Raw genomic sequence first — 27999 nt, 5'->3', positions numbered from 1 at the left:
CTATTTTTTCTATGATCTAATCCATTTAATATCTATTTTATTAAAAATTCAATCCATTTAGAATCCATTTTATTGGATATGGATATCAATCTGATATATATTTTATATATTTTATGAATTGGATATTCATTCTCTAAATATAGATTTTCAAAATGGATAATCCAAAATATTCAATCCAAATTTTCAGTTTATATTTCTTGTTAGGTTAGGCTAAAAGTTGAGACCGACTAGTCCAAATTTAGTCGTATTTGATTGAGTTGGCGTGACCCTATACAAAATTTGGCCGAATTCTATCAAGTCGGTCTTGGACAAAATTTAGAAGTATTCGGTTGAGTTCACCCTAACCCAAATTTGATTGCATTGGGTTGAGGCGACCTAGACAAAATTTGATCGTATTCGGTCGAGACAACCGCAACCAAAATTTGGCTATATTCAGCCTAGTTGGATCCAATTAAAATTTGGTCGAATTCAATCGAGTTAGCCCCGATTGAGATTTGGGCGAGTTGACTCTGACCCAAATTTGGTCGTATTTGACTGAGACGACTTAGGGTGAAATTTGGCCGTATTCAAATGAGTCGGTCACGATCAAAATTTGGTCGTATTCAACTGAGTCAGCCACGACCGAAATTTGGCCGAATTTAGTCGAGTCGGCTCCGGTCAAAATTCGATCGTGTTGGTCTCGACCAAAATTTGACCAAGTTGGTCCTCGCCTGAATTTGGTTGTATTCGGCAGAGTCGATCGCGATCGAAATTTGGTCATATTTAGGCGAGTCAGTCCTAACCTAAATTTGGCCAAGTCGGCACTTGTCCAAATTTAGTCGTATTTGGTCGACTAAGTCCCGAACAAAATTTGACTATATTCAACTTAGTCGGCTGTGATCGAAAATTAATCATATTCAGTCAAGTCGGTCCCCGCCGACGAATTTAGTGGAGTCAACCCAGACCGAAATTTGACTGATCAGACCCTGACCCAAATGTGGCCATATTTGGCTAAGTCGGCTCTAGCCAAAATTTTGTCGTATTAGGCAAAATCGGCCCTAGCCGAAATTCAGTCAAATCCAGTCAAGTCGATCTCGACTGAAATTTTGTTGAGTCGACCTTAGCCCAAATTTGGTCACGTCGTCCCCGACCGAAATTCGTTCGAAAGTCATCCAAGTTTATCCCATGCTGAAATTTGGCCTCGACAAAAAATCTGCGAAATTCTATGGTGTCAGCCCTATCGAAAATCTAATCCACATCCATTTTGGATCCAAATAATGGATGTGGATCCAAATAATGGATGTGGATCCAAATTTGTGTCCATAGGGCTGACACCAAAGAATTTGACAGATTTGGCCGGATACTTCCAAATTTTGTCCAGGACCAACTGGGTCAAATCTCGATCGGGATCGACTTGACAAAATTTGGCCTAATTCGGCCAAATTTTGTATAGGGTCATGTCAACTCAATCAAATACGACTAAATTTGGGCTAGTTCGTCTCAACCTTTAGCCTAACCTAATAAAAAATATAAAGTGATAATTTGGATTGGATATTTTGGATTATCCATTTTGAAAATCTAGATTTCGAGAATGGATATCCAATCCATAAAATATATAAAATGTAGATTAGGTTAGGTGGAGGAGAGATGTACCAGACTAAAAGTGACATTGGGAGAAGATGAAAGAATAAAAGTAAAAATAGATATGTCATTTATATTTCAAAGTGTTAGGAGGTCGACTTTAAGTTTAACTTAATTCTAAAAAATCGATTTGTTAGGTGAGGTTTGTATCCACGTATATACTTTAAATTTGTCTCATCTTCAGTTAACGTGAGACTTTCAACACATCGTGTCATACCGAGGTATATACATTTCAAGCTTAGACTAAGGGAATAATATGCCCAACAAATTTGACTATGATAGACTTTATGACATTCTTTCTGCACCTCCATATTTTCTTTCTGAACCTCCATAAGTCAAATGAAAATACTATTTTACCCCTATTTTATTCCAATCTTCTTTGTCCGGGTGCACCCCTCTTCTATCTCCTCTTCTTCTTCTCTCTTCTTTTTCTCATCATCTTTGATCTACTGTTCAAATTTTAAAGTTACACATAAAGTGAATGGAAATGGTGGAACGCTTTACGGGAAAGATGAAAAAATATATATATATATATATATATATATATATATATATATATATATATATATATATATATATATATATATATGAACAAACATGTTGATTAGACTCACAAAACCATGTACTCTCTTCCTTTCCACTCTTCCCTTCCATGCATAAACTTCTTCCCTAGTATAAGCACAACTCTCCCTACTTTTTAACTTTTTTTTTTTCACACTAAACATATATTTTAGATTCTATAATTCAGAATACAAAATATAATTTGTAATACATTTATCAGTTTTATGTTTCAAATTATATAATTCAAAAACACAAAAAATTATATTTTAAACTATACGATCCGTAATATAAAAATAAAAATATATTCTGAATTGTATAATCATAATATAAAATAAAAAAATTATTTTTTGAATTATATAAATCAAAATGTAAAATTTCTCTTCCAACTTTTAGATTGCCAATGTTCTCGATTGTATGATCTGGAATAAAAATTTGTTTTCGAATTGTATATTTTGAAATATTTCCAGACTATGTATTTTGAAATTAAAAATGAAAATATGGTAAAATTAGAATCTTATAATGAATGGAGGTGCAATAAGAAATATTCTAGGCTTAATTAACGAGTGAAATAATATGTCTAATAAATTTTGTTATAATATATTCTAATAATGACCTTAATTCCATTTTTAGAATAAAACTTTAAACTTAACTAATTCTTAAAAAAAAAAATTGTGAACCGAGGTTTATACATACATGTATGCTCTGAATTGTTTATTTTTAGTTGACCTGGGACGTTAAAATATATGGTGAGTTGGTTGCACACTTGTTACTGTCAGCGCGAGATTTGTTTCATCGTGTAGACTAATTTTCTTAAAATCATGGTTGTCAATGTCGTTGGAGCTGTTAGTTAAAGTGTGACCAAATAGTTATATAAAGCTCTTAACATAAATCTAAAGGAAGAAAGTAAATTAATTAATTTTAAATAAATAAAATTAGGATAAAGTTGGAACATTTATAAATAGTAAAACTAAATTAAAAAAAAAAGACAAATAACAAGATATTAAAAAAAAAAAACAGTCCCCACACCCAACCTGCCCAATTCAATTCTGAGAAAGCGCCATTGGTCGTTTTGTCAAATTTCGCAACGCTATTCATTTCAACACAAATAAGTGGGAGTACGCGAGTCACTGAATTCATAGCACCATTCATCAGATCTCGTTCTTGCAGAGTCAAATGGCGATGTTGTTGAAGCACGTGAGGGCGTCGTCGTCGCTGCTGAAGCAGCACGTGACCCGCGCGCACCTGCTTTCGCGGCCGTTCACCACGACCGAGGGCCACCGTCCCTCCATCGTCCACAAACGCAGCCTCGACATCCTCCACGATCCTTGGTTCAATAAAGTATTTCTCTCTTTTTCGATTTTCTATTTATGTTTTGGAAAAATCGATGAGATTATGATGATTTCGGTTGTATAAGTTGTTTTGAATAGAAAATAAGCTAGTTCGCGCACGTAACTATTTGTTTTTGAAATTTTAATAGGTGATTAATAGTTTTGCAATTTGTTTACGCATTGTTTGGGTGAATATCTTGAGCATTTGGTAATTTGAAGGTCTAGATATGTTCAAGCTTCGGATTGACTTTATTTAAATAAACTTATCCATGAACAATTACACATTAAAAAAATAAGGAGGCAAAATGAATTGCGTTTGTGGAGTTTTTATAGGTTAAAACCATCTTATATACCTTATTTTTATTGAGGTTATCTGGTTTGTTCTGTCCAAAAGCTGAAGTACATAATTTAGTTTTAGTTTATAGGAGATGTTTAATTCATTTTTCTTTTTCTGTAAGCGCTTTCGGAGAAGTATTAAGACTGGTTCCTAGATCATGAAAATAAGCTTAAAACAGCTTACATTAGTTTTAGATATTTTTATAAGTTCTCCAAACTAGCATAAAATGATTTACAAATGCTTATTATTATAGAGAAGTTCAAATAAGGAGTAAATAAGTATAGCCTAATGAGATCCCAGTCAGAATAATCTAATTGAGGCTTCGGTGTTGCTAAGTTAATCCAGACACCATTTTTTTTTTCTAAATTTAAGAGGTGGCGAACAATTTTTGAATTTTAATTAGTCATTGTGTGCTGAATAACTTAAATCAAGTAACAGTTTGAAGTTAAGCTTCAAGTTATGGATCATTAAAATAAAATTAAAATGGCTCATATGGTTTTAGATATTGTTTGAGTTAGACTCCTTTGGATAATTTTTTCTATAGACACTTACAGGAGAAAAAATTAAGTTTCTCTTATGAACTTAGAATAATATATGCACTTAAGCTTTTAGAGAAGTTAAATGAAATATCTTCAATAAAGGTTAAGTGCATAAGTCAATTTTAGTTTGTAGGAGAAACTCAATTCATTTTACTTTATTATTTACAATTTAAGTGCGTATGAGAAATGCTCTGCAAATGCTTATTATCACAGATGAGTCCAAATAAGATGAAAATAAGTGCTGCCACCCTCTTTAGTCATGATAATTTAATTAAGTCTTCAGTGATTCTATTCTTTCGGGTAGGCTGTTTCTTACTTTCATAATGCTGCTTGCTTATTTTTGTTACTTTTATCTTAATTTGAAGTTTTCAATTTGTTTAATAAATGCTTTGGGAATGCGCTGTTGCTTAGAGCAAGTTTGAAGTAATTTTATTTATTTTTGTTAGCTTGTTTTGTAATTTTGTTTATATGAAATGGACTTTTTGTGTGTATAGTTTGAGGCATTGTGTATGTTCCTGGTCATGGGTCTTTTTAGGTGGGTTTCCTCTTTGGTATGATCTGTGATAAATAGGTAGGTTATTTAATGTAAACTAATTTAAACCGGTAGCAGTTCTGATTGGGTTATTAGTAACAAGTTTGTAGGAGTTGAAGATGAACGTGGTTGATGCAGTTGCTATTGCATTTGAAACTAGGCACAAACCATTTCTTATAACTTGACCCAAGTTATTCTTTAGAGTCTATAATCCATAAATGAATCATCCTTGTTTTCTGCTTGTTTACTTGAGGCTAGAAAGTGGTCATGAATTCTTATATTTCCTGCATTCTTATATTTCAGTCTAGTATGTTTTTATGTGCCGGATTGTTAAATTTAAGCTTTTGATATTGAGTTTTTGCATCACCTTTTCTTCCTTTCGTGGGTATTTTCTTGTTTCCGATAAACTTCTATATAATTTAGTATTTTATTAACTTTGATGTTTAAAATTAGGGAACAGCTTTTTCCATGACAGAACGAGACCGTCTTGATCTACGTGGACTGCTTCCCCCAAATGTTATGTCTCCTGACCTACAGATTGAACGCTTCAGTATGTTTTTCTATTTTCTGTAGTCTTAGGCCAATGTTATCAAATCCATGTTGCTGTGCTTGGTGGTAGTTTTGTTTTCGCATAATGTTGAGAGTGGTGTTAATGATTTAGATCCATCCTTCATTTTTCCATTAAATGGGAATTAGGTAGGTCAGGTTATTCAAATCAAGGATTCTGCCATGGTTCGTTTATCTATTGGTTCATGGTACCTTTCATAATAAATAAAATGATTTTTTTAAAAATAATCTGACTTTTTTGTGTAATAGTAACACTTTGTCTTGTGATATATTCTGTTTAGGTGTTTTAACATGTTTATAAAAGTACAGGCATTTGTTTTTCTATATTCAGTGTCTTGAATGTGGTGTGTTGGTTGTCTACTCTCTCCACAATGAGTTGGTCAATTTCAATACTGTGCAAGAGAAAGGGAGCATGACATGTCAATAGTTCACTTTGTACATATGAATTTGAATGTTGTATGGAGAAGGTTTTACATTTGTCATATAAGATAGGTTCAGTTTCTTCTCAGTGATATTCACCTTGATGATACCTTTTTAGTAGTTTCTTCGTGACATTTAGAGGGATTGACAAATTGATTTTGTTTTTTCTGATCTTGTGTTTTTGGTTGTCATATTATGTAATAATCTTTTTTTAGGGTTAAGTACACATAACTCTTAGATTTAATGAAACTACATAAACCCTCTTTCTTTTTTTTTTGAAGTTACCTTGACCACCCTTGTAAATAAAATCAAGAGTGGTTAATGTTTTCTAAAAAAAAATATTCGAGAAGTTTTTAAGTTTCTAGGAATGCTTTGGAAGTCCTGCATCAATTAGAGATAAAACTAATTTACAATATATAAATGGGTGCAAACCTCACCTTACAAGTCGGTTTTGTAAAGTTAAGTTAGTTTTAAAGTTCACTTTTTAACATGATATCAGAGCAATGAGTTAAAGTCTATCCTAGCAAAATTTGTTGTTTGTTGGGTCTATTGTTCCACCCCCTATCAAACCACCTATTAATGTCTAATTTTATGCTCGAGATGTATATGTCTCGGCTTGAGAGGGTATGTTGGAAGTTCTAATTCAACTAGAGATAAAACCAATTTACAATGTATAAGTGGGTGAAAACCTCACCTTACAAACCAGTTTTGTAAGATTGAGTTAGGCTTAAAGTCCATTTCTTAACACTAAGAGATTAGTTTGTTACATATGTTATGGTATAAAATCGTCCTTCGCTTTTATTTTGTTTCCATGCCCCTCAATTGCTCTGTAGATAATTTTTGTTACAAATATATAGAGATTGAATTGCTATGTATTTTTGAAACACTGTGATTTGCTCTTTTGTTCTATTTTAAAACTTTATTATATGAAATGGTAAATAATGAGGTGTTGTTGTGTTACTACTTTGGACTGCGTGAAACAGTTCAAGGAGAACTCCTTTAATTGCCTTATTTTTTGTTTTCTTTTACTAATTTCATTTTAAATATTTTGTTGTTATGTTTCTTCTTTGAGTTTCTACAATAAGTGATCTAGAGGCTGGTGCTAAATGTATTGCATATTTTTGCCCATTTACGCTGAAACTTTTTAGCATCTAGCCGAAATATAATGGCAGACAGTCAGTGTTATCAAATTTCGGTCATGGTGGAAACTGGTAACAGGTTTCCAAGCTACTGCCACAATAAGGCGTGGCGAATCGGATTTACCATGTGGGTAAACCTGTTTTACCTTGCTGCCCAGGTGTGCCTATCAGGTTAAATTAGATGTTATTGGGCCTGACCCAATCCATGTGTTTTAAACCAATTGGCTCATCTAGATTACTTTCTTTGTTAATCAAATATTTTCCAGACCATTGTATTGGTTTCACTCAAGGTGAATACATTTAAGAATTGCTTCACAAAATACATATGGTAGATGCTCATTCCATTTCTTCTCTTATGGTTTTTAATTGCAAATTATCTAAATTTGGGGATGATCTCTTTCATATCCTACTTCTATACTGCTTAGTGATAGGTACTCAACAATATACCACTTTCACTAGGCCAAAAATCAGCTTTGTTGTCAATATAGTTTATCAATTTATGGCCAAATAAATGGAATCTCATTGGCTTGTGGTTAAATGAATTGTAAGGTATCTTAAGGGTACTTTGTCTCATGGACTACATCTTCGGTCTGCATCTCTAGCATGTCTATGTCACTTAAAGGCTTTTTTTTGTTGATTAAGCATCTGAAGTTGATGACTATCATCCTACTTCAGGTGCAACCATATAATATCCTGCTCCCGATATAATATCTTGGTCGTCCCACAGGTAGAAAGTTAATGCTCCCTCCAGTAATTTCAATGCTTTGCAATTTGACATACATCACATTTAAATGACTCAATGAACTCTTTGGTGAACAAGGAAGGGAACATAGACTTTAAAACAGAAAATGACGGATGTCCTAGACGACAGTGGAGAAGCCAAATTTGAGAAGACTCAAAAGAAGTGCAAGACTGGAGACAAGAGGTAGTTGTTTGCCTACCGATACTATTCTTAGTTTCCAAGTTGTTAAAGCAATACAATCCTCCCTGTTCCTTAACAACTCCAATCGTCTTCCCCGTGGCAAGATCTTGAAAAGTACAATGAGTGGGAAAGAAGGTTATGGAACAATTTAGGTCATGAGTAAGCTTTCGAACGGAAATAAGGTTATTAGATAGTTTTGGAACATAAAGGACATCTTTAAGACTAAGGGATGGCAAAAGAGAAACATTTCCACGTCCATGTATTGGGATATGGGTCCCATTGGCAATAGTAATGTGGTTATCAGAAAGAGTAACAAATGACATTAAAAGAGATGAATGAGGGGTCATATGGTCTGTTGCACCAGAGTCAAGAACCCAAGAGTCCTTACATATAGTTCTAGAAACATTAAAAGAAGAGTTAGAGTTCTTACCAGTCATGGTTAGAGAGCAAGTAGCAGAAGGTGGCTTACTTATTGACTCCATAAGAGTTTTTAGACGTTCAATCTCAGCACGTAGTGTAGGCATTCCTTCCTCAATTGAAGAGGAAGAAGGTGTCTTGTCAAGATTTTCAGAATCTGAAGAGGCCTGATAAGCTTTCCTTGAGGGTTGTCCTTTTAATTCTGCTAGACGATTGAAAGCTTTCTCCTTTCCATGTAGCTTGAAGCAAGTGTCCTTGGTGTGACCAAATTTCTTACAATGAGAGCACCAATGCTCTTCCTTACCTCTTAAGCTAAGATTTGAATTCCCAGGTTTGGAAGTCTTTCCGGAAAACATGGCAGCTCCTTCGGTGGAGGTCTCATTCATAATCATGACCATTCGACGAGCCTCCTCACCTCGAACAATGAAGAAGACTTCAGAAAGAGAAGGAAGTCTTTCCTTCCCAAGAATTTGAGCCCTAACAGGGTCATATTTAGGATTCAATCCTGATAAGAACTTAAATATCCGAGATCGTTAAACAAACTGAGCAAGAGTAATAGCACCTTTGCTATTTTCAAGCTTCAAGTTTTGATACTGGTCCAACTCAATCCACAAACCCTTCAACTTTCCATAATATTCTGAAACAAAGAGAGTTCCTTGCCTGACACCAAAGATCTTGCTTTCTAATTCGTAGCACGTAGAGATGTCCTGTCGCATAGAATAGGTAGTTGCAAGGTCCTCCCAAATTTCACGGGCACTAGAGTAGAACATATAATTTTTACTGATTTCTGTAGTCATGGATCCCCATAACCATGTAATGATTCATGAGTCATCATTATCCCAAATCTGAAAATTGGGATTATTTGGGGAAATGGCCTCTCCTTCAATATGATTGAGTCTTCCCGTACCCTTTAGTGTGCGTCTGATAAATTGAGCCCATTGGAGATAATTTCGACCATTAAGGCGGTTGTCATCCGACAATTGTGGAAGATCGACATTGCTTAGTGGAGTTGCCATGCCAAAAAAAATAAAATAAATAACAGTAGCGACAACAACAGTGATGCAACAACAGCGACAGCAGCGGTGATGCAGCAGCGTTAACGACAGTAATGATGCAGCAGAGGACAGCGACAGTGATGCAGTAGCAACAATGACAAAACCATAACTTGGGGTACTTCAGGCAACCCAATAATAAAAGAAATGGCTGCACTTCGGACAACACTAATGAGAACCGTAACTAAGACGGAAAAGAAGAAATGCAGAAGCAGGGCTCCCTAGATCGGGAGCTCTGATACCAACTTCAAAGGAATAATTTGAAAGAAAGAGGATTTTACTGTATTGTTAATTCACACAAAACAGTACATCAACTTCTCTATTTATAGAGATCTCAAACCTAAAAGTAATAATTACAAGAGATCTCTAGAATCTTCTAAGAGCTTCTAATAACTTCTAATAACTTCTAATAATAGTTTTGATATACTATCAACATCTTTTAATATTGCATTTAATATTCAACTAACAACACAAAGGTTGTGTACAAAAGATTGGTTCAGACTTCTACTGAACTGACATAGGTTTTTGCTTTGCTCACTGGATCGAAAGTTCCATTTACTATTCTAGCTCTTCTTTGTGATGGTGAAGTGTTATGTCTATTGGTCATAATGTGGTGTTTCATAGCGACACCAAAACACATTGAGATTGATGTTTTCTTTTGTGGGAGAAAAGGTTATGACCTACCAATTTTCTATCTATCTCATTGCAGTCCTGAATCATCGCCTTGTTTTTTTTTTCTTTTCTTAGAGGAAGCCTAATGTGAAGTGTTTTTCTTCTGAAACCCCCTTGAGTTTGAGGGGGTTATGTGAATTAGTTAGAGTTGTTATTGCTAACATCCCTTTGTTGTATCAATTAAATAAAGCTATTAGTCATGACTAACGACTACCTTCTTTAATGGAGTTTAGCTATAAATACTCTTGAACCTGTTGTATTTTAAAAGTTAACGAAATGTATACAATTTTGTATGTTCTCATTCTTTCTGATTCACTTTCTTTTAGATGGAAAAACCAGATAAATTTGTGAAGTACTCATCAAAGACCATAAAATTATTTATTATTGTGGTTCCTGTTAGTATTCTACAATTTAACTAAAATTCTTGTGTTTATAGTGGTTGATCTGAAGAGACTTGAAGTTCAAGCAAGAGATGGACCTTCTGATCCTTATGCATTGGCCAAGTGGCGAATACTTAATCGCTTGCATGACAGGAATGAGACTATGTACTATAAGGTATGTGTACATTCATTGTTTTCTATTGCACTCTTTTGATAACCAACAATTTTATTTTGAAAAATTTGATGACGATTTAGCTGTAAATCAGCCACAACCCTTACTAAGGTTACCCTCTAACTTATAAAATTACAACTACATAGATTATTAAGACAAAATATAAGTGCAATTTCCATGCAAGGTTTTTTACTATGACATTTCTATTTTATTTTTAGAGTTCAATGGCAAGTAAATTTTGATTCAATCTGCATCCCTTATCAACATTATGAGTTTTTTGTTGGAGTTTGAGTTAGGCTCTACTAGGGTAATTTGTGTTGGATATGTCATTGACTAAAGGTAAGAACAATTTACAGTATATAAGTGGGTGTAAACCTTATCTTACAAACCGATTTTGTAGGGTTGAGTTAGGTTTGAACTCCACTTCTTAAGATGATATCAAAGCCATTTAGAGTCCATCCTAGTGAGATTTGTTGTTTGTTGGGTCTATCATACCACTCTCTATCAGGCTGCTAATAGACCGCCCACAAATATATAGTTATATGCTCGAGATGTAGATGTGTTGGCATGAGGGGTATGTGTTGGAGATTCCACATTGACTAGAAATAATGACAATTTACAAGATATAAGTGGGAGCAAACCTTACTTCATAGGCCGATTTTGTAGTGTTGAGTTAAGTTTAAAGTCTACTTAAGAGTTGTAATTACAATTCCTTAAAATTTATAGAAGTTTGTGCATCATTAGCAATGATAACTACTTTTAATGAAAAGATAGGATAAACTAGAACCATTTTCCATTAGAAGTTATTTGAGCGTGGATACGGATACGGACACAGATATGACACAGACACAGACACGAAAATACGGCTAAATTGAAAAAACATGGGACACGGGACACGACATGTATATACATATTATTTTCAAACTTTCAACTAACACATTGTCAACTAACATATAAATGAATCTAATTTATTTATCTAATATAAAAAAAAGTGAAAAGTAGTGATCATATAATACTTTTTCCTTATTTTTATAATTATAATAGAACCTTAAGTGATAAATTTACAAGTTTATGAATTTTTTAGAAAATCATTGAATTTGTGGTTATTAATATTGTGTTGGAGTCATGTCAAAATCATATTAAAGACAAAAACATGTCTTTCAAATTGGACACTTTATTAATACGTGTCGTACGAGTGTCATACGAGTGTCGGTGCCGATACGTGTCGTACGAGTGTCATACGAGTGTCGGTGCCGATACGTGTCGGACACGGGACACGCCCATTGATGAGACGTGTCCGGGCTTCATGTGTTTCTCAAGTGAAAGGTCTTGCCGAGGGTGGGGGACCGGTATTTCTTTTTTGAGCAGTAATTTGAGGGACTCCTAAGTTCATTCGGTTCTTGCATTTTTAATTTCTCTTTTCTTTATAGTATGCTATTGTGTAATATTTTTATTCTTTGATTCTATGCTTTTCTTTTATTTGAATGAAATGTTATTATCAAGATATAAGGGTGATATAAAATAAACTTGTGTGTATTCACAATTGGAAAGGAAAGGGGTTTCTTTCTTGAGTAGTACAGATGGATTGGATAGATATTCATAGTTTATTATTTTATCATAGAGATAAGGAAAATAAGCAATTCTGACATTACAATGTAAGTGAAATCTTTCTGGAGAGCAAGTATAAATTTGGTAAAATAACTAATTTTAATGTGGCTTAGATAAATTGACACTACTATTAAAAAGGGAGTTATCAACCTAACTTAATCTACAAAACCGGATAGTAAGATGAAGTTTGCATCAACTTATATGCTGGAAATTAACTTTATATTTAGTCGATGTGGGATGTCCACCACCCTCCCTTCATGTCGAGGCATATACATTTTTGGTGTGAGATTAAATAGGTATAGGTGGTCGTATAGCGAGTGGCGCTATAGGCTCAACAAATAATTAATTTCGGTAGGATAGATTTTTAAACAAGCTCTGATAATATATTAAGGAATGAATTTTAAGTCTAATTTAATCCTACAAAATTGACTTGAAAGGTAAGGTTTACACGCACTTATATATTATAAATTTGTCTTATCTCTAGTTAATGTGAGATTAAACATCTATTATGTATGTGAAAAGATGATTCCCATTATATTAAAAGATTGCAAGGCCTGAAATGTGTTTTGCTTGCTTCTACCTATGAACAAAGTTCTCAAATCCAATGTTTGCATTTAGAATATGTTCTTTTATGGTGCTCATGTGAACTGGTGCTACGTCAGATAAAGAAGGTCTGGTCTGATTGTTTGTGATCTTAGCATTGTGATGCGGTGCAGTAGCGGTGACTACTTGTAGATATTCAGATGCCGAAGTTATGTACCACAAACAAAGTGTGTAAGCGAATGGGAAAAATTTACATGGTGAAGCAGTGCACTAGTGTATATAGGAGGTTGGTGGTTCTCCTTTGTCAGCCATTTGTATGTTGGTAGGAGAGCCACATTGAGAATTGTTGGTGAGTAGTTCTCACTATGTCCAATGTTGATGGGACATGATGCCCATGCCCATGCCATAAGTGAACTTGAGGGGTTAGAGAGTTTGAGACTTTGGTACCTTATCAGAAAAAGAAAGGAAAATAAGACAAGGATAAGACAAATGAAAATTGAACTTGTATATTATTTCACTTCATGATAACAAAGAATACAAGCCTAGTATATATAGACTCTAAAACCTTCTGAACAGGTTACAGAAAACAGAAAACTAACATCCAGTTGAATCACTGAATGTTTTTACATCAATATCACTAATATGATGTGTAGCCATTTGTCAGTCAGTTCCAAGCTAGGATGCCAATTCCAAAATGGGTAGTAGCTGGATTGTAGGTTGGGACTGGCTAGTCAGACCTAGGTTATGTTTTGGAGCAGGATATTATTGTATTGATATCAATTAATGAATTATATATATATATAAAGAAAATTGAAATTTGTAGGTATTAGGACTACATTCGTGTCAAAACTAGTATTTTTGTTGGAATTCACATAACTTATGATGAGTAAGAGTTTTATACCGCATCATACTTCTTTTTTGTAACCACAAATTTGTATTGTATATTTTCTTCAATGACATTTCTTGTATTGTTAGGTTTTGATCGCCAAAATAGAGGAATATGCACCTATAGTGTACACTCCAACAGTGGGCCTTGTATGTCAGAACTATAGTGGACTATTTAGAAGACCGAGAGGAATGTACTTCAGTGCCGAGGATCGTGGTGAAATGATGTCTATGGTGTATAACTGGCCAGCTGAGCAGGTTGTTATCTATTATTTCTGTATAAAATTTTAGGTAGTACTTTTTTATGTGTATCTTAAATGTCAATACTTCACCAATTTGTATTAATGGTTTTAAATGTTCATCTTGTTTTTACAGATGAGCATAATTGTCTTTCAACAATTTGCCTGGAATCATTGTTTGCACTGACTTTTATTTCATCTGTAGATTTAAATTTAATAGACATGTATTAATATAATTTAAATGCATGTACTTTTTTAAATGCTCAAATTGTTTGTTCTTTGAAAATTGAGTTGGAATTAGGCCAGCTCAGATCTTATTCTACTTACCATGTAGTTTGGTCAGGTCTAGGATGTAGTTTCATTTTTACTTTTATCTTGTACATCCATGTAAATCTTAGAAACTAAGAATTGAAATGAGAAGAAAATGAGATGTTGTCGAGTAAGATGAAAGGAGCAACAAATAGGAGAAAAGTCTCTCCGCCACAGATTTCCACTTCAAAAGGATTTTTTGGAATAGTATTAGAAGACACATTAGAGATAAATGAAAAATATGATGGAGACGTTTGAAAAAATATTAAATTGAATGAGAAGATTCTAGAGATCAAGAGTATTGTTACAAGTTGTTAAAAGATTCTGGAGATCTCTCTTTAATTAATACTTTAGCATCAGAATTCTCTATATATAGAGGCTAATTTAGTGTTTTAACTCAATCAATTGAATAAAGTATTCTTTGATTCAGACACCACATGGCATAACTACTCGTGGTTGCTCCTATTAAACATTATTTCAATATTGAACAAACTGAATGCATAGCAGCACTGTCACAAAGGTGTAACATCCTTGCAGTTTCACACAACTGCCTGAATAATAACCCTTTCAAATGGTCAGTTTCTGATTATTATCCAATGGATCAGTTTCTAGAGTTTCCATTGTTGTCGAAGTATTGCTTTATTATAATGTGAAAGAGAGAATTATTGTGAGAATTTGTACTAATGTTTTTTAGCTAGACACAAATATTGTTAAATAATATATTTAAGTATAACTGTTCCTATTTCTTTTTCATGTGCTGATTGCAAGATTTTGTCATATAATAGATACATGTAGCAATTTATTTTTTAATAATATTGAATGACTAATATCGTTGCCAACACTTGAATATACTTGAAAATGTGACATTTTCACCTTTTATTGGAGTTGTTTCTGATTTATGACCTAAGTCACAGACTAATTTGTTTAAGTGTCGTTTGATATTTTTTTCAGGTTGATATGATTGTAGTAACTGATGGGAGCAGAATCCTGGGACTTGGAGATCTTGGAGTTCAAGGAATTGGAATTGCCATTGGGAAGCTTGATCTATATGTTGCTGCTGCTGGGATAAATCCTCAAAGGGTACATTGTTGTTCAATGTTTTATTATTTCCTTTGTTATGTTTTTGATAACGATGATATCTCAGAGTTGTTTGGTAAATGCTGTGATCAATTGTACTTAAATAGCCGTACTGGGCTGCTAACATTTTCATCCTCAAATTCTTTTCTATTGGCTATGCCTTAACATAAAAAATTTCTAGTAAATGGTTCTTCCATTGGAGTATTATTATTTTGTGCTTGATTGAACAATAATTTTGTCGTGGCTTCTGGTAGCATTTTTTTTGCCTTTTATTCTGTCTTGAAACTGTTATTTTCTTGCTTAGCTGGCTTGTCTTCTAATAACTATGTTTCTATTTCCTTGGGAACAATACTATGTATTGCACCATTTTTCGACGTAGTGATAGTACACCATTTCCTTGGGATCAATCACTTATGAGAAACCTTTTTTTTCTTCTTACAATAGGTACTTCCTGTGATGATTGATGTTGGTACTAACAATGAGAAGTTACTTGAAGATCCCTTATGTAAGTGATAGTTCTACATTCATTCAATGATAGTGTTGTATAGGACTTATGTAGAAGTCACATCATTGCATTAAAATATTGTCCATCTGATGATAATTGGGATCCAACTTAGTTAAGAAAGGACTCATTAATAGATTGGAGTTGATTAATTGTTAGACTTAGGAGTATATATGTGATAGAAAAGAACCGGCTCTTTATTAGCAATTCTATATTAGAAAGGGGTAGATCTTGAACCATCAAGTTTACCCTGATGATGCGGTTTTAAATCTACCCCTGTTTGGTTTTTTTGCCTCAGTTTGTGTGTCTGCTTTGAAAGAGCACTGTTTACGATACCATTCACATTTCTGTTTTCTCCTCTTACTTCGGATATGTATTTTATTAGCAAATAAATTTCTTCTTTTTGGCATGCCAATCCCACAAAACAGTGCTGGCTTTCTACACTTGGCCGATGATAACTATCTAAATGGTCAAACTCATCTCCAATGGCCTCAATTTATTAGACGCACATTGAAGGATACAAGTAGGCTTAACTATATTGAAGGGTGTTATAATATAATCGGTGGTTACAAATTTCTAGGAGATCAACGGTTACATAATATCGTAAATTAGAGTGATTGATTCCATATTATTATGTACATTTATTGTAATTGATTCTATTCAATAGTATAAATACATATTGTGTGCTCTGCATTATACACACAATACGTTCAAAACATATGCAATTCTATAAAGGGGAAACCATTTCCCAAGAAAACCATGACTTTCAAAATTTGGACAATTATGACTCAAATTATCTCACGGCTATTGGAATCCTTGAGTACAAAGATTAGTCAAAATTATACTCCAGTGCCAGAGAAATAATGGAAGACCTTGGAAATAATTATTGCATGGGATAGGACACCTCTACTTATTTGGAGTTAGAAAATAAGATCTTAGGTGCCAAATAAGGTGCTCTCTATGCAGAATATTGTGGAATATTGAAAGGTCTACGGATTGAGTTGGACCAATATCAGAATTTGAGGCTTGGAAATAAGAGGGTTGTTGCTACTCTTGCTCAATTTTATTGAATGATCCTGAATATTTAAGTTCTTAGCTGGATTAAACCATGAACATGACTCTGTTAGGACACATTCTTGGAAGGAAAAATTCCCTCTCTTTCTCTTCTACATTGTGCAAGGTGAAGAGACTTAGCAAATGGTTATAATGAATAAACCCTTCATTGAAGGAGCTGCCTTGGTTTTGGGAAAGGCTTTCAAACTTCAGACCCGGTCCCTGGAAACATCTAACTCAACTAAAAAGGCAAGGAGAATTGTTGGTGCTCTCATTGTAAGAAATCTTGTCACAACATGGAAACTTGCTTGAAGTTACATGGAAAGAAGACTCTCATTTGTTTGGCAGAACTAAAAGGCCAGTTCTCAAGGAAGGTTGATCAGGTAATTTTTGATTTTGAAAATTTCGGCAGGGTTCCTTCATCTTCTTCAATTGAAGAATGCATGCCTGCTCTACATATTGATGTTGAATGCCAAAAAGTTCTTTTTGATTCCATCAATAAGCCATCTTTTGGTACTTGGTCTCTAACAATGATTGGTGAGAATTTCAATTCCTCTTTTAATGTTTCTAAAACTATGTGTGGACTTTTGGGTTCTTAACTCTAGTGCAACTAACCGTATAACCACATTACTATTGCCAATAGACTTGTGTACTAATAACTTGATGTGGCAATGTTTCACTTTGGCCATGTCTTAGCATTAAAGATGTCCTTCATGCTCCAAAACTTTCTAATAACCTTGTTTCAGTTCAAAAACTTACTCCTAATCTAAATTGTTCTACAACTCTGTTTTCCCTATCATTGTGTTTTTCTGGAACTCGTCACATGAAGGCTGATTGAAATTGTTAAGGAGCAAGGATGGTTGTATTGCCTAAAAACTTGATAATTAAGGATATTATCAATAGACAACAATTATCTACTTTTTCTATTCTTATTCTACTTTTGAATCCTCTCAAATTTGACTTCTTCGTAGTCATCTAAGACATCTTTCCTTTCATGTTCTAATTCTAAACCTAATATTTTATTCTTTATTTTCTAAAGAGACTTTTCAGTTATTCAAGTGTGGTGTACTCAATTTGCAAAACACCATTATGCTACATATCCTCCTAGTATTACAAAAGGTGTTAATCCTTTTGATTTGGTTCATTTTGATGTTGGGTGTTGGCATCAAATTATAGAATATTTGGTGCTAAATAATTTGTCACTTTTATTGATGAAATTTTTTATTATGGAGTAAAATTTTGAAGTTTATACTTTCTTTGTCAAATTCTTCTGCATGATAGACACATAATTTGGAAAGTTAATTCAATACTTGTGTTCTGATAATGGGAGGGAATATATATCATTGCATGTCTAAATGCCTTTTTGAATATGGTATTGTTCATAAACTTACTTGTGTGGATACACCACAACAAAATGACATTTTTGAAAGAAAAGACTTGAGATCAAAGTGAAGAAGATTTAGAATGAATTTGAGAGAATGAGTTCTCTCCTCTTAGATTTTCATATTTATAGTAGTTTGAGATCAGATACAATGGATGAGAAGAAGAAAGAGAACTCTAGAAGATGCTCCTAGGAACTAGTTCTAAAGCATGCTCCTGGATACTAGGTCCAACACATAGTACAATAAATCATATTTAAGACTATTTAATCTAACGAAAAGAACATGTATCTTCTTGAAGTTACTTAAGCCTTTCTTTTTCAAATGACGGTCCTTGAATCTTATTGAGAAGAGATTGTTCTGTTGTTGCCTATCTTATAAACCAATTGCCCTTTTGGGTTATAGGAGGACTTAGTTGTATTGAATCTATATCTTTCTTTTTTCTATTTGTTCCCTTTCTGTCTAGCCTTCAAAATCAGGTTTTTTGATATGTTGTGTGTGTGCATGTTTGTAATCGGTCTCATGGGAAGTTAGATCCTAGAGTTGTTAAATGTATTTTCATTGTTTATTGTGTATGTCTCTAGATATCATAATTACCTTTCAAGATGAAATTTTTTTACCTCTAGGAAGTAACTTTTTTTGTGAAACCAAATCTTTTTACATTCGTTCTCAACTTCAAAGGGAATTTCTATACCTAGAAATTAGTCAAGTTTATCCAACTACTTGAGAGAAAGTTAGAGTGTAACATTGTACAACATGATAGAACTGAACACATTAAAGTGGATAGACATTTTATCAAAGTAAAGCATGACACTAGCTTGATTTTCACCCTATATGTATCTACTCAAGGACAACTTGCATATATACTCACCAAGGAGCTAAACAACATTAACTTTGAGAGAATTATATCCAAGTTGGAAATGGAGAACACTTATTCACCAGCTTGAGGAGGAGTGTTGAGATATTTTAGGAAGTTTTAGATTTTATTTCATCAAGAAATTTTTAGGAAGTTTCAGATTTTATTCCTATTGGTTTTAATTTTGTATATTAGTTGTATCTTGGTTTTATTACTGGCATATCATCCACAATCTCAAGGATTTGTTTCCTAGAGTAGGTTGTGCTTGTTTTTGAAATTATCCAATCAATGTACATGTATTAGTTGTATATAATGAGACTGAATAAGAGAGAAATTATTTTCTTCTAATTGTGAGAACTGCCCTTTTTCCTATCGACAATCCCGTTTGTTGTGGTGTTCTCACACAAAATGATTCGTAAATGATACTCTCCTTACTACAAAAGGAATTAAGTTCATGATTAAAATAATCTTTTGTAGTATCAGATCAAATCCTTTTAATGATGACATCCAACCCAAATAATGTCTTATGATTGAGAAAAAATGTTCAACAACAAAGCTGACTTAGGATTTTTGTTATAGAAAGATGACCATATAACCCTAGTGCAATCATTTATGTAGGTAATTAACAACTAACACTAGATAAATTCGGGATATTTGAGGAACCCAACACATCAATATAAATTAGATAGAAGGGACAACCGTTCATTTTATTACTGAACGAAAAAGATTTAAACACATTATAATGAAGACTCTCCATATCTAATTTATTATAAAGGGAAGGAAATAACAATTTTATGACCCCAAAAGAAGGATGACCAAGACGACAATGTTGTAAAAGCATCTTCTCCCTGTTGGTCGTTATTAAATCAGAGGAAGTGGAAAAATTGTTGTTGTTATTGTGTAGTTTTGGGGAAAGATTTGAGTTGTCAAAATGATAGAGGCCATTTCATTCTCTACCATGTTCAATCATCCTCCCCAAATGTTTGTCTTGCAGCATATAATCATTATCTTGAAAAACATTATATCATAGGTCTTTCATGAGTTTCTTAACAGAAATTAAACTAATGGACAATTTGGGACTATGAAGAACATTTTTCGGTGTTGTGGATGGATTTATGTTAACTTGTCCGGTTGCAGTGATGGAAGTGCCATCCACAATGAATATTTTCTTACTACTAGGGCAAGGGGTGTAGGAGGAGAAATTTTTATGTAGTTGTGTAATGTGATTAGTGGTGCCAAAATTAAGTATCTAGTATTTGTTATAGAATCTATATGAAACATTAAGTCCAACAACTAAAGGAAAATTTTCAAACGTACCTGAATATGAATATGCCAGAGAACAAGTACTTGTTGGTTTATCAAATTTCTTGAGGAAGGATGTCATTTTCTTGACTTTTTCCTCATTGGGTTGAACCAATTGTCCTGGTTTCCCCCTTAGTTTCAGTAGCCATGTGTCTGGGATTTATTTTTCCCTATTTTAGTTGTTTCAACTGAATCCATTGTGGTTGCAGCAAGACAAAGGCAATGAATGACAAGATAAATCATGACAACAATTAATGCTACCTTCAAAGAGATGATTGACAAAAATGAAGATTGTCGTCTAGGATTATGGATGATTGGTAGAATTGAAGGTTGTCATTTAGGATGTTAGGATTTTTGGAAGTCCCACATCAACTAGAGATAAGGTTAATTTACAATTGTTAGAATTATTACCTATTGTATCATTAACCCTATGTATAGGGTGTTGAGTGTGGGAAACTATCTACTGCCGTATCTACTGCTGTATCTAATCATGCCTAGTATCTTAGAGCAGTCTTTTCATATTCCATGTACTTGCTTCATTATAAATAGAAGAGAGGGAGAGTGGTCCTGTTGTCCACTACTCATATATTTTAAAGTCTCAGTCTTAAGTACAATATATAAATTGGTGCAAATCTTATCTTACAAGACGATTTGGTAGTTTAGTTAGGCTTAAAGTCCACTCCTTAACATGATATTAGAGCCATGAGATAGAGGCTATCCTAGGAAAATTTATTGTTTGTTGGGTCTATTGTTTCACCCACTATCTAGCTACTATCGGACCATCCATTAATATCTAGTCCCACATTCGAGATATATAAGCCTTGGCGTGAGGGGGGTGTATTGAGAGTCTCACATCAACTAGAGATAAGATCAATTTACAATATATAAGTGGACTCAAACCTAATTCTTACATGCCGATTTTGTGGGTTGAGTTAGGCTTAAAATCCACTTCTTATAAGGATGTGCAGTCAGAGGTGGCTCTTAGGATCTCAGCGCAACGCCATCTCAAATATTAGGGTAGATATAATTATTTTATTGCTAAGAGTACATCAAATATATATATATATATATATATATATATATATATATATATATATATATATATACACACACAAGATTGGATAACTAATTTTGAAAATGTAATAACAACACTAAATGTAATCATATCCCTTAGGGATATCTGCATTATACGCTTTAATTATAATATGCTAAATATAGAATAATAAAATATGATTGCTGACAATATGTATAATATCATCTCTTATCTTAAACTTTCTAAATAAACCGAGTTGAGTTGACTCTACGGAACATGATTGGTTTTTTCTTTTATAAGATTTGGGATTGCAGCAACATCGTCTTGATGGTGATGATTATCTGGCTGTTGTTGATGAATTTATGGAGGCTGTCTTTACCCGCTGGCCAAATGTAATTGTGCAGGTATTCACAATAAAAATAGCAGCATGTTTTATTTTTGCATTTTATTCACAGAGCTCATTTTTTTACAAGGCTATTAACTTTTTGTGCCAGCACAGTTTGAAGATTTCCAAAGCAAGTGGGCATTTAAGTTATTACAGAGGTACAGAAATACTTACAGAATGTTCAATGATGATGTACAGGTAGAATTTCTTTTATATAGTGATCTTAGAAAATATTGTTAATTCTTAATTCTTAATTGTATCTGGGAATTTTGTGTATGATGTTTCTGAATCACTGTTCATTTTTAATAAATGTGATTATAAAAGTATTTCATTAGTCATTAATGCATTAAAATTTCTTAAAACCATTGATAATATTTTCAAAACAAAAGAATAAATAAAACAAAATAAAGAGGCAGCTGATTTTTAATGATATTCTCTAAATTAGATGTATGTCTATCAGTACGCTAAGGCTTAACATACGTTTATATGTGTTTAATCTAGTCGTATGCGCATACAGGGGACATACAAAAGATTATCCCTAGCTGCAAGCTTTTTTGGGATGATAAATTTTTTATTGAGGAATAAAGGACAACCAGTGAACTTTGAACTTGAGCTTTGGAGACAGACTTTGGAAACAAAGGGTTTCACATAAATAGGAATAAGACAATATATGCAATTTTGGCAAGAGACGAGGAATATGACTTGGAAGTAAAAATGGGAGTAAATGTCATTTCATAGGTTTCTAAGTTTAAACATTTGGGAATATAACTACAAAATAATGGATAAATTAATCAGGATGTCACACATAGGACGCAAGCATAATGGCTAAAATACAAGGGATGGGTTATCTGTGATTGTAATATGTCAAGCCATAAGTTTCTGAAGTTTATATATTGGGGATGGATATCACAGAATGATGGAAAACTTATGGAGGATGTCCAAGAGAATATAAGCATGATGACTAAAATAGAGGAAGGCATCAAGGGCTATTTTTGATTGCAAATTACCTAACAACCTTAAAGGCAAGTTTTAATGTATTGCTATTTATCTTATTATACTCTATGATAGTGGATTTGGGCTTTTTAAGGAAGAAGAGACAAAAGGTGAGAATGCTAAGATGAATGTGTAGTCACACAAGAAATAATAGGTATTGATGTAATCACGATTGAAGAAAAGATGACAAAAATTAGTTAAGGTCGTTTAGATACATACAAAGGTTATTGAAATAGAAGCTCTAGTGAGGGAGTAGATGTTGAAGGATGTTAACGAGTATCTCATGATGAATTATCTTTGAAGATTCAATCTTTAACCAAGTTGAATGGCCTTGTGTTGTGTGGTCCGTGTTACTGTTGAATAGCCTTGTGTTGTGTGGTCCGTGTTACCAACCTCACCAAGTGAGATAATTCTTTTGTTGTTGTAGATGTATACATACTAGTGGTTATGTTATATCCATATATATGGAAAAATAAAATAAATGAAATGATAAGATAAATAGTGCTTTCATTTTATCGTATACTCTTAACTCCAAGTTTTCAGTAAAACTATAAGATGTGCCAGGTAAGCAAAAATGTCCTAAGGTGACAATATTTACATTAACAAAGTAGCAATTATTTTATGAAGTACTTAAACTCAGATTTAAGAATGATTTAGAGTCAGATGAGAAAACAACATAGAGCCTCAATAAGTTAATAGGCCATTTATCATTTGAATCTTAGAACCTTTTTGGGATCCACTTTCTGGACAGGAAAGGGTGGTCCATCTGTTTACTTTACCCTAGTTCAGGAGAAAGAGTCTGAAGGATAGGCCCCTTTGTTTTACACCTAGAAGATATCAATAGAATTGTCTACAGACCAAACAATTAGTAACATATCTTGATGTTCACTATATTTTAGGTATGGGCTCGCTGCAGCTTGTTTTGGCAAATGAAATCTCTTGTGATCTATTTGATTGTCGATGAATTATACCATAATTTGAGTAGATGATGGTACTTTACTATATTTTAAAGCACTCATGATTTGATATGTAACATGGGCAACTCTCCCTGAAAAGATAGCTATTAAGGGGGTTGTTAGATATCTTTAGATATCTTATCTTTCATCTTTTATCTTCTGTTTATCTGCTATTATTTCCTATCCTTATTTGTATTTTGGGCTTTTAATCCATATTTTCTTTACTATAAATTCACTACCCTATGTGTATTTAGTTTTTCACTATATTCAATATGATATCTAGAGCCTAAGATTCTTTTGACAATTTTTTTTTGTCGCTCCTGCCACAACAACCACCGCTGCCGCCGGAGTTCCAGTTCAGACCAGCAACTGCATCTGGACTCCAATGGCGGCGATCTCATTGGTGCAGTGGTCGCCTGGCCAGGACACCTCATAATATGACGTCCCTATAATGATTGTTTCACTTTCTTAATGTGCAAATTTCTCCATGCAGGGAACAGCCGGTGTTGCAATTGCTGGACTTTTAGGTGCTGTAAGGGCACAAGGAAGACCAATGATTGACTTCCCAAAGCAGAAGATTGTTGTTGCTGGTGCTGGAAGGTTAGTTTGTCATGTGAAAGGACGACCATTTATGATTTAATCTAAAAGATCTCTGCTCACCAAATTATTCAGATATATATTGAAATGTGAAAGGTATGCTAGAATATTTAGAAAAATCTCATAATTGATATATCCTGTCACTTGAAAATGGTGGAAACATTTCTAAGTATACAAATCATATGCGCCAAGCTTGTTACTAATTGAGTAGCTTTGAGAACTTTGAAGAGACCATATGCGCCTGACTTTTTCCCCTAGTTGTGGTCAACTAGATGAATTAAATAATGTCATACTCCTCTGTTGTAAATCAGGGATTTATGGACCTCAAAGAGCCCATGAATGGTATTTGCGATGCAACCATTAGATTTTGCAAACAAAATTGTTGGGAGTATAGTTTTACTTCGTATATTTTCCTCTCTAGTTCTGTTTGATTATTTTTTTAGTTAACAGCTGTCTATTTCCTCTAAAATTGATGATTTGATGTAAGATGATTTGTATTGTTTTTTCAGATGTATGGTTTCATAGGAAATAAACTTATTTGGATGACGGCTCTATTATGATAATATTAGGTGTTTGGCTTCTCCTTGGTATTAAAGTACCTGTCTCTTTATAGGAGTTTCTCCAATAGATATGGTGAAGAACTGAGTAGCATTTATTAAGTGATATTTTTTGTTTTGTACTGAAGGAGGATCTCTTATTTTCTGAGCTCTTTCTGGAGGACAGGATATCCTTCATAATGAAAAACTAAACATGAACAGAAAAAAAAAAGGGAATCCAGGATGGGGAAAGGCTTCTCAGTCTGTGCTTAAAAGAAAAACTGTCTAAACATTTAAGCTGTGGAGAGAAGTCACAAATATGATAAAACAAATGTAGGTAAGGAAGTGACATTCAGCACGATTTACAACAGATAACTGTAAAAGACACGTTGACACATTATGCTCCCTTGTTTCTATTGAAATATTTAGACTGGAGAATAGGGCCACTCCAAACAAGATAATTGCAAGGTAAGGAACAGAAGGTTTGGGTAAAAATAATTGTTTTGCTCCTGTCTAAACCAAAAATCTAAAAGGAAAGTAGTTATTGAAGTGGTCTAATGTTTACAAACATGTGCCACATAACAGAAATATAAATTAAGGAGCTGTTTAAGACCTCTAAAACATGCATTTGCATTAATGTTTTTCTGTACCATCAATAAAAAGGGATTAAGCTACAAAAACGGTTAGAATATAATCAGCGGTTACAAATTTCTAGGAAATCAACCCTTACATAATCTCGTAAATTAGGGTGATTGATTCCATATTATTATGTGCCTTTATTGTGATTGATTCTATTCAATATTATAAATACATATTGTGTGGTCTGTATTAGACATACAATACATTCATAACATATACAATTTTATAGAAACATTTTGGATTTCTAGATGTCCTTTTCATAACTGAATTAAAGAACAAATTGTCTGAATTTCTCTCATATTGATATGTTAAGGAAGAATCAAGAAACAAAGTCTAATTTTATTGCTTCCCTATTTTATAAAATAGTGTTAGGTAGGGTTTATGGTGTCTAGAGAGACTCATGTGATACTAAGTTTTTTTTAATTATATTTATTTGAGTAATAGAAAATCTATGCAAATATATTCACAAATTCTTGATTTCAAATTGATTTTGGTAATTAAGCTAGGAAACAAAATTTAAATCAACAAAAGCAAGTGCACATTTTAAAGATGATAAATTGTTGGGATTGAATTACACTAAACCAAACTCTCATGTATTGATCAATCATTTACACTTGTTGGAGATCCCACATGGATTATATTGTCAAATTATAGTATATAAGTGGATGCAGACATAAGTTGAACTTGAAAGAATTAATATAAAAGAAAGAAGATTTTTATTCAAATTGATTCATTTGAAATAGTACACTAGCATCTATATATAGAGAAACTTGTCCTAAAGTAATAATTACAAAAAAGATCTAGAACCTTCTACTAGCTTCTAACAACCTCTAGTACAACATTTAATATCCTACTAACAATACTCCCTCTCAAGTTGGTGAATGGATATCTATCATTCCTTGTTTGCATGTGAGATTATGAAATCGCTCAGTGAAAAGACATTTTTGTGAACAAATTTGCTAATTGATGCCTAGATGGAACATATGGAGTAGTTATAAGACCATTATCCAATTTTTCTTTAATAAAGTGTCAATCTATCTGTGTGTTTGGTCCTATCATATTGAACTGGACTGTGAGTAATGCTAATAGTAGACTTATTATCACATTAAAGAATCACAGGTTCTTTATGTGCCACTTTAAGATTATTTAGAATAACTGGATGCAATTCTCACCTTACAAACCGGTTTTGTGGGGTTGAGTTATGCTTAAAATCCACTTCTAACATGGTATCAAAGTCAAGTTAAAGCCTATCCTAGCGAACTTTCTTGGACATTCTGTTCCATCCGTTATATCGGGCCACTAAAGAACCACCCACTAATTTCTTGTCCCACGCACGAGATGAATATACCTCGGCGTGAGGGAGTGTGTTGGAAGTCCCACATCGACTAGAGATAAGGTCAATTCACAATATATAAGTGGATGCAATCTTCACCTTACAAGCCGGTTTTGTAGGGTTGAGTTAGGCTTAAAAGCTCACTTCTAACAATTTTCAACCATAAGAATTCGCACACCCCATGTGCCATAACTTGAAATTCAGCCTCTGCACTAGACAATGCAAGAATATTTTGTTTTTTACTTCTCTAGATTATCAAATTTCCACCCAAGGACATGCGATATCTTGAGGTGGATTGCCTATCTGTGATAGACCCTGCATAATTTGCATCCATATACAATTCCATTTTTAATTTTCCATACTTCTTGAACAATAATCTCCTTCCTGGACTTTTCTTCAAATATTGAAAGATTCTATTTACACTGGTAAATGTCTCTCCCTTTGGTCATGCATGAATTGACTAACTATACTCACATCATAAGCTATGCCAAGTTAGGTGCGAGCTAAGTAAATGAGCTTCCCAAGAAGTCTTTGATATTAGCCTTCATTCACATTAGAATTGCCTTCATCACTCTTAGTTCTATAGCTTTGTTCTATAGGAACTCCATTGATCTTACAAACAATCTTATCTATTTCTGTAAGAAGATCAAAAACATACTTTCTTTGGGAGATAATGATGCCTTTCTTTAAGTAAGCAACTTCTATGACAATGAAGTACTTTAATTTTACTAGATCCTTCATTTCAAACTGAGCACCAGGCTTTTCTTTCAAGACTTGTTTCTCTTGCTCATCATCCCTTGCAACAATCATATCATCAACATAGACCAATATTAGAGTAAGTTTTCCTTCTTGGGAATGTTTGATGTACATAGTATGGTCATCTTGACTTTGTCGATACCGCATGGGGATCATAACTTGAGTGAGTCTACCAAATCAAGCATGGGGTGACTGCTTGAGTCTATACATGGCTTTCTTCAACGTGCATACTTTATTTTCAATAGGTCTAAAACTTAGAGGAGTTTCCATGTAGACTTCTTCCTTTAATTGTTCATGCAAGAAAGCATTTTTCACATCAAATTATTGTAATTCCCAGCCAAAATAAGTTGCCAATGAAAG

The 27999-nt window shown here is 33.5% G+C and overlaps 1 protein-coding gene across 1 annotated transcript in view; it reads left to right on the top strand.

The window, feature by feature from the left end:
* The first annotated feature begins 3205 nt into the window (after positions 1-3205).
* Positions 3206-27999, top strand: part of LOC114166768 (NAD-dependent malic enzyme 62 kDa isoform, mitochondrial) — a 36837-nt gene continuing 12043 nt past the window's right edge. The window contains exons 1-9 of the mRNA XM_028051578.1: positions 3206-3519; positions 5371-5467; positions 10543-10661; positions 13785-13952; positions 15194-15322; positions 15764-15824; positions 21745-21848; positions 21944-22027; positions 24272-24378. Coding sequence (XP_027907379.1) covers positions 3355-3519; positions 5371-5467; positions 10543-10661; positions 13785-13952; positions 15194-15322; positions 15764-15824; positions 21745-21848; positions 21944-22027; positions 24272-24378 — 1034 coding nt within the window. The 5' untranslated portion in view covers positions 3206-3354. The remainder of the gene's footprint in view (positions 3520-5370; positions 5468-10542; positions 10662-13784; positions 13953-15193; positions 15323-15763; positions 15825-21744; positions 21849-21943; positions 22028-24271; positions 24379-27999) is intronic.

Source organism: Vigna unguiculata, chromosome 10 (genome assembly GCF_004118075.2).
Source record: "Vigna unguiculata cultivar IT97K-499-35 chromosome 10, ASM411807v1, whole genome shotgun sequence".
NCBI classification, from domain to species: domain Eukaryota; kingdom Viridiplantae; phylum Streptophyta; class Magnoliopsida; order Fabales; family Fabaceae; genus Vigna; species Vigna unguiculata.
The sequence above is the reverse complement of the archived record's forward strand: the minus strand, read 5'-3'. Positions and strand labels throughout refer to the sequence as shown.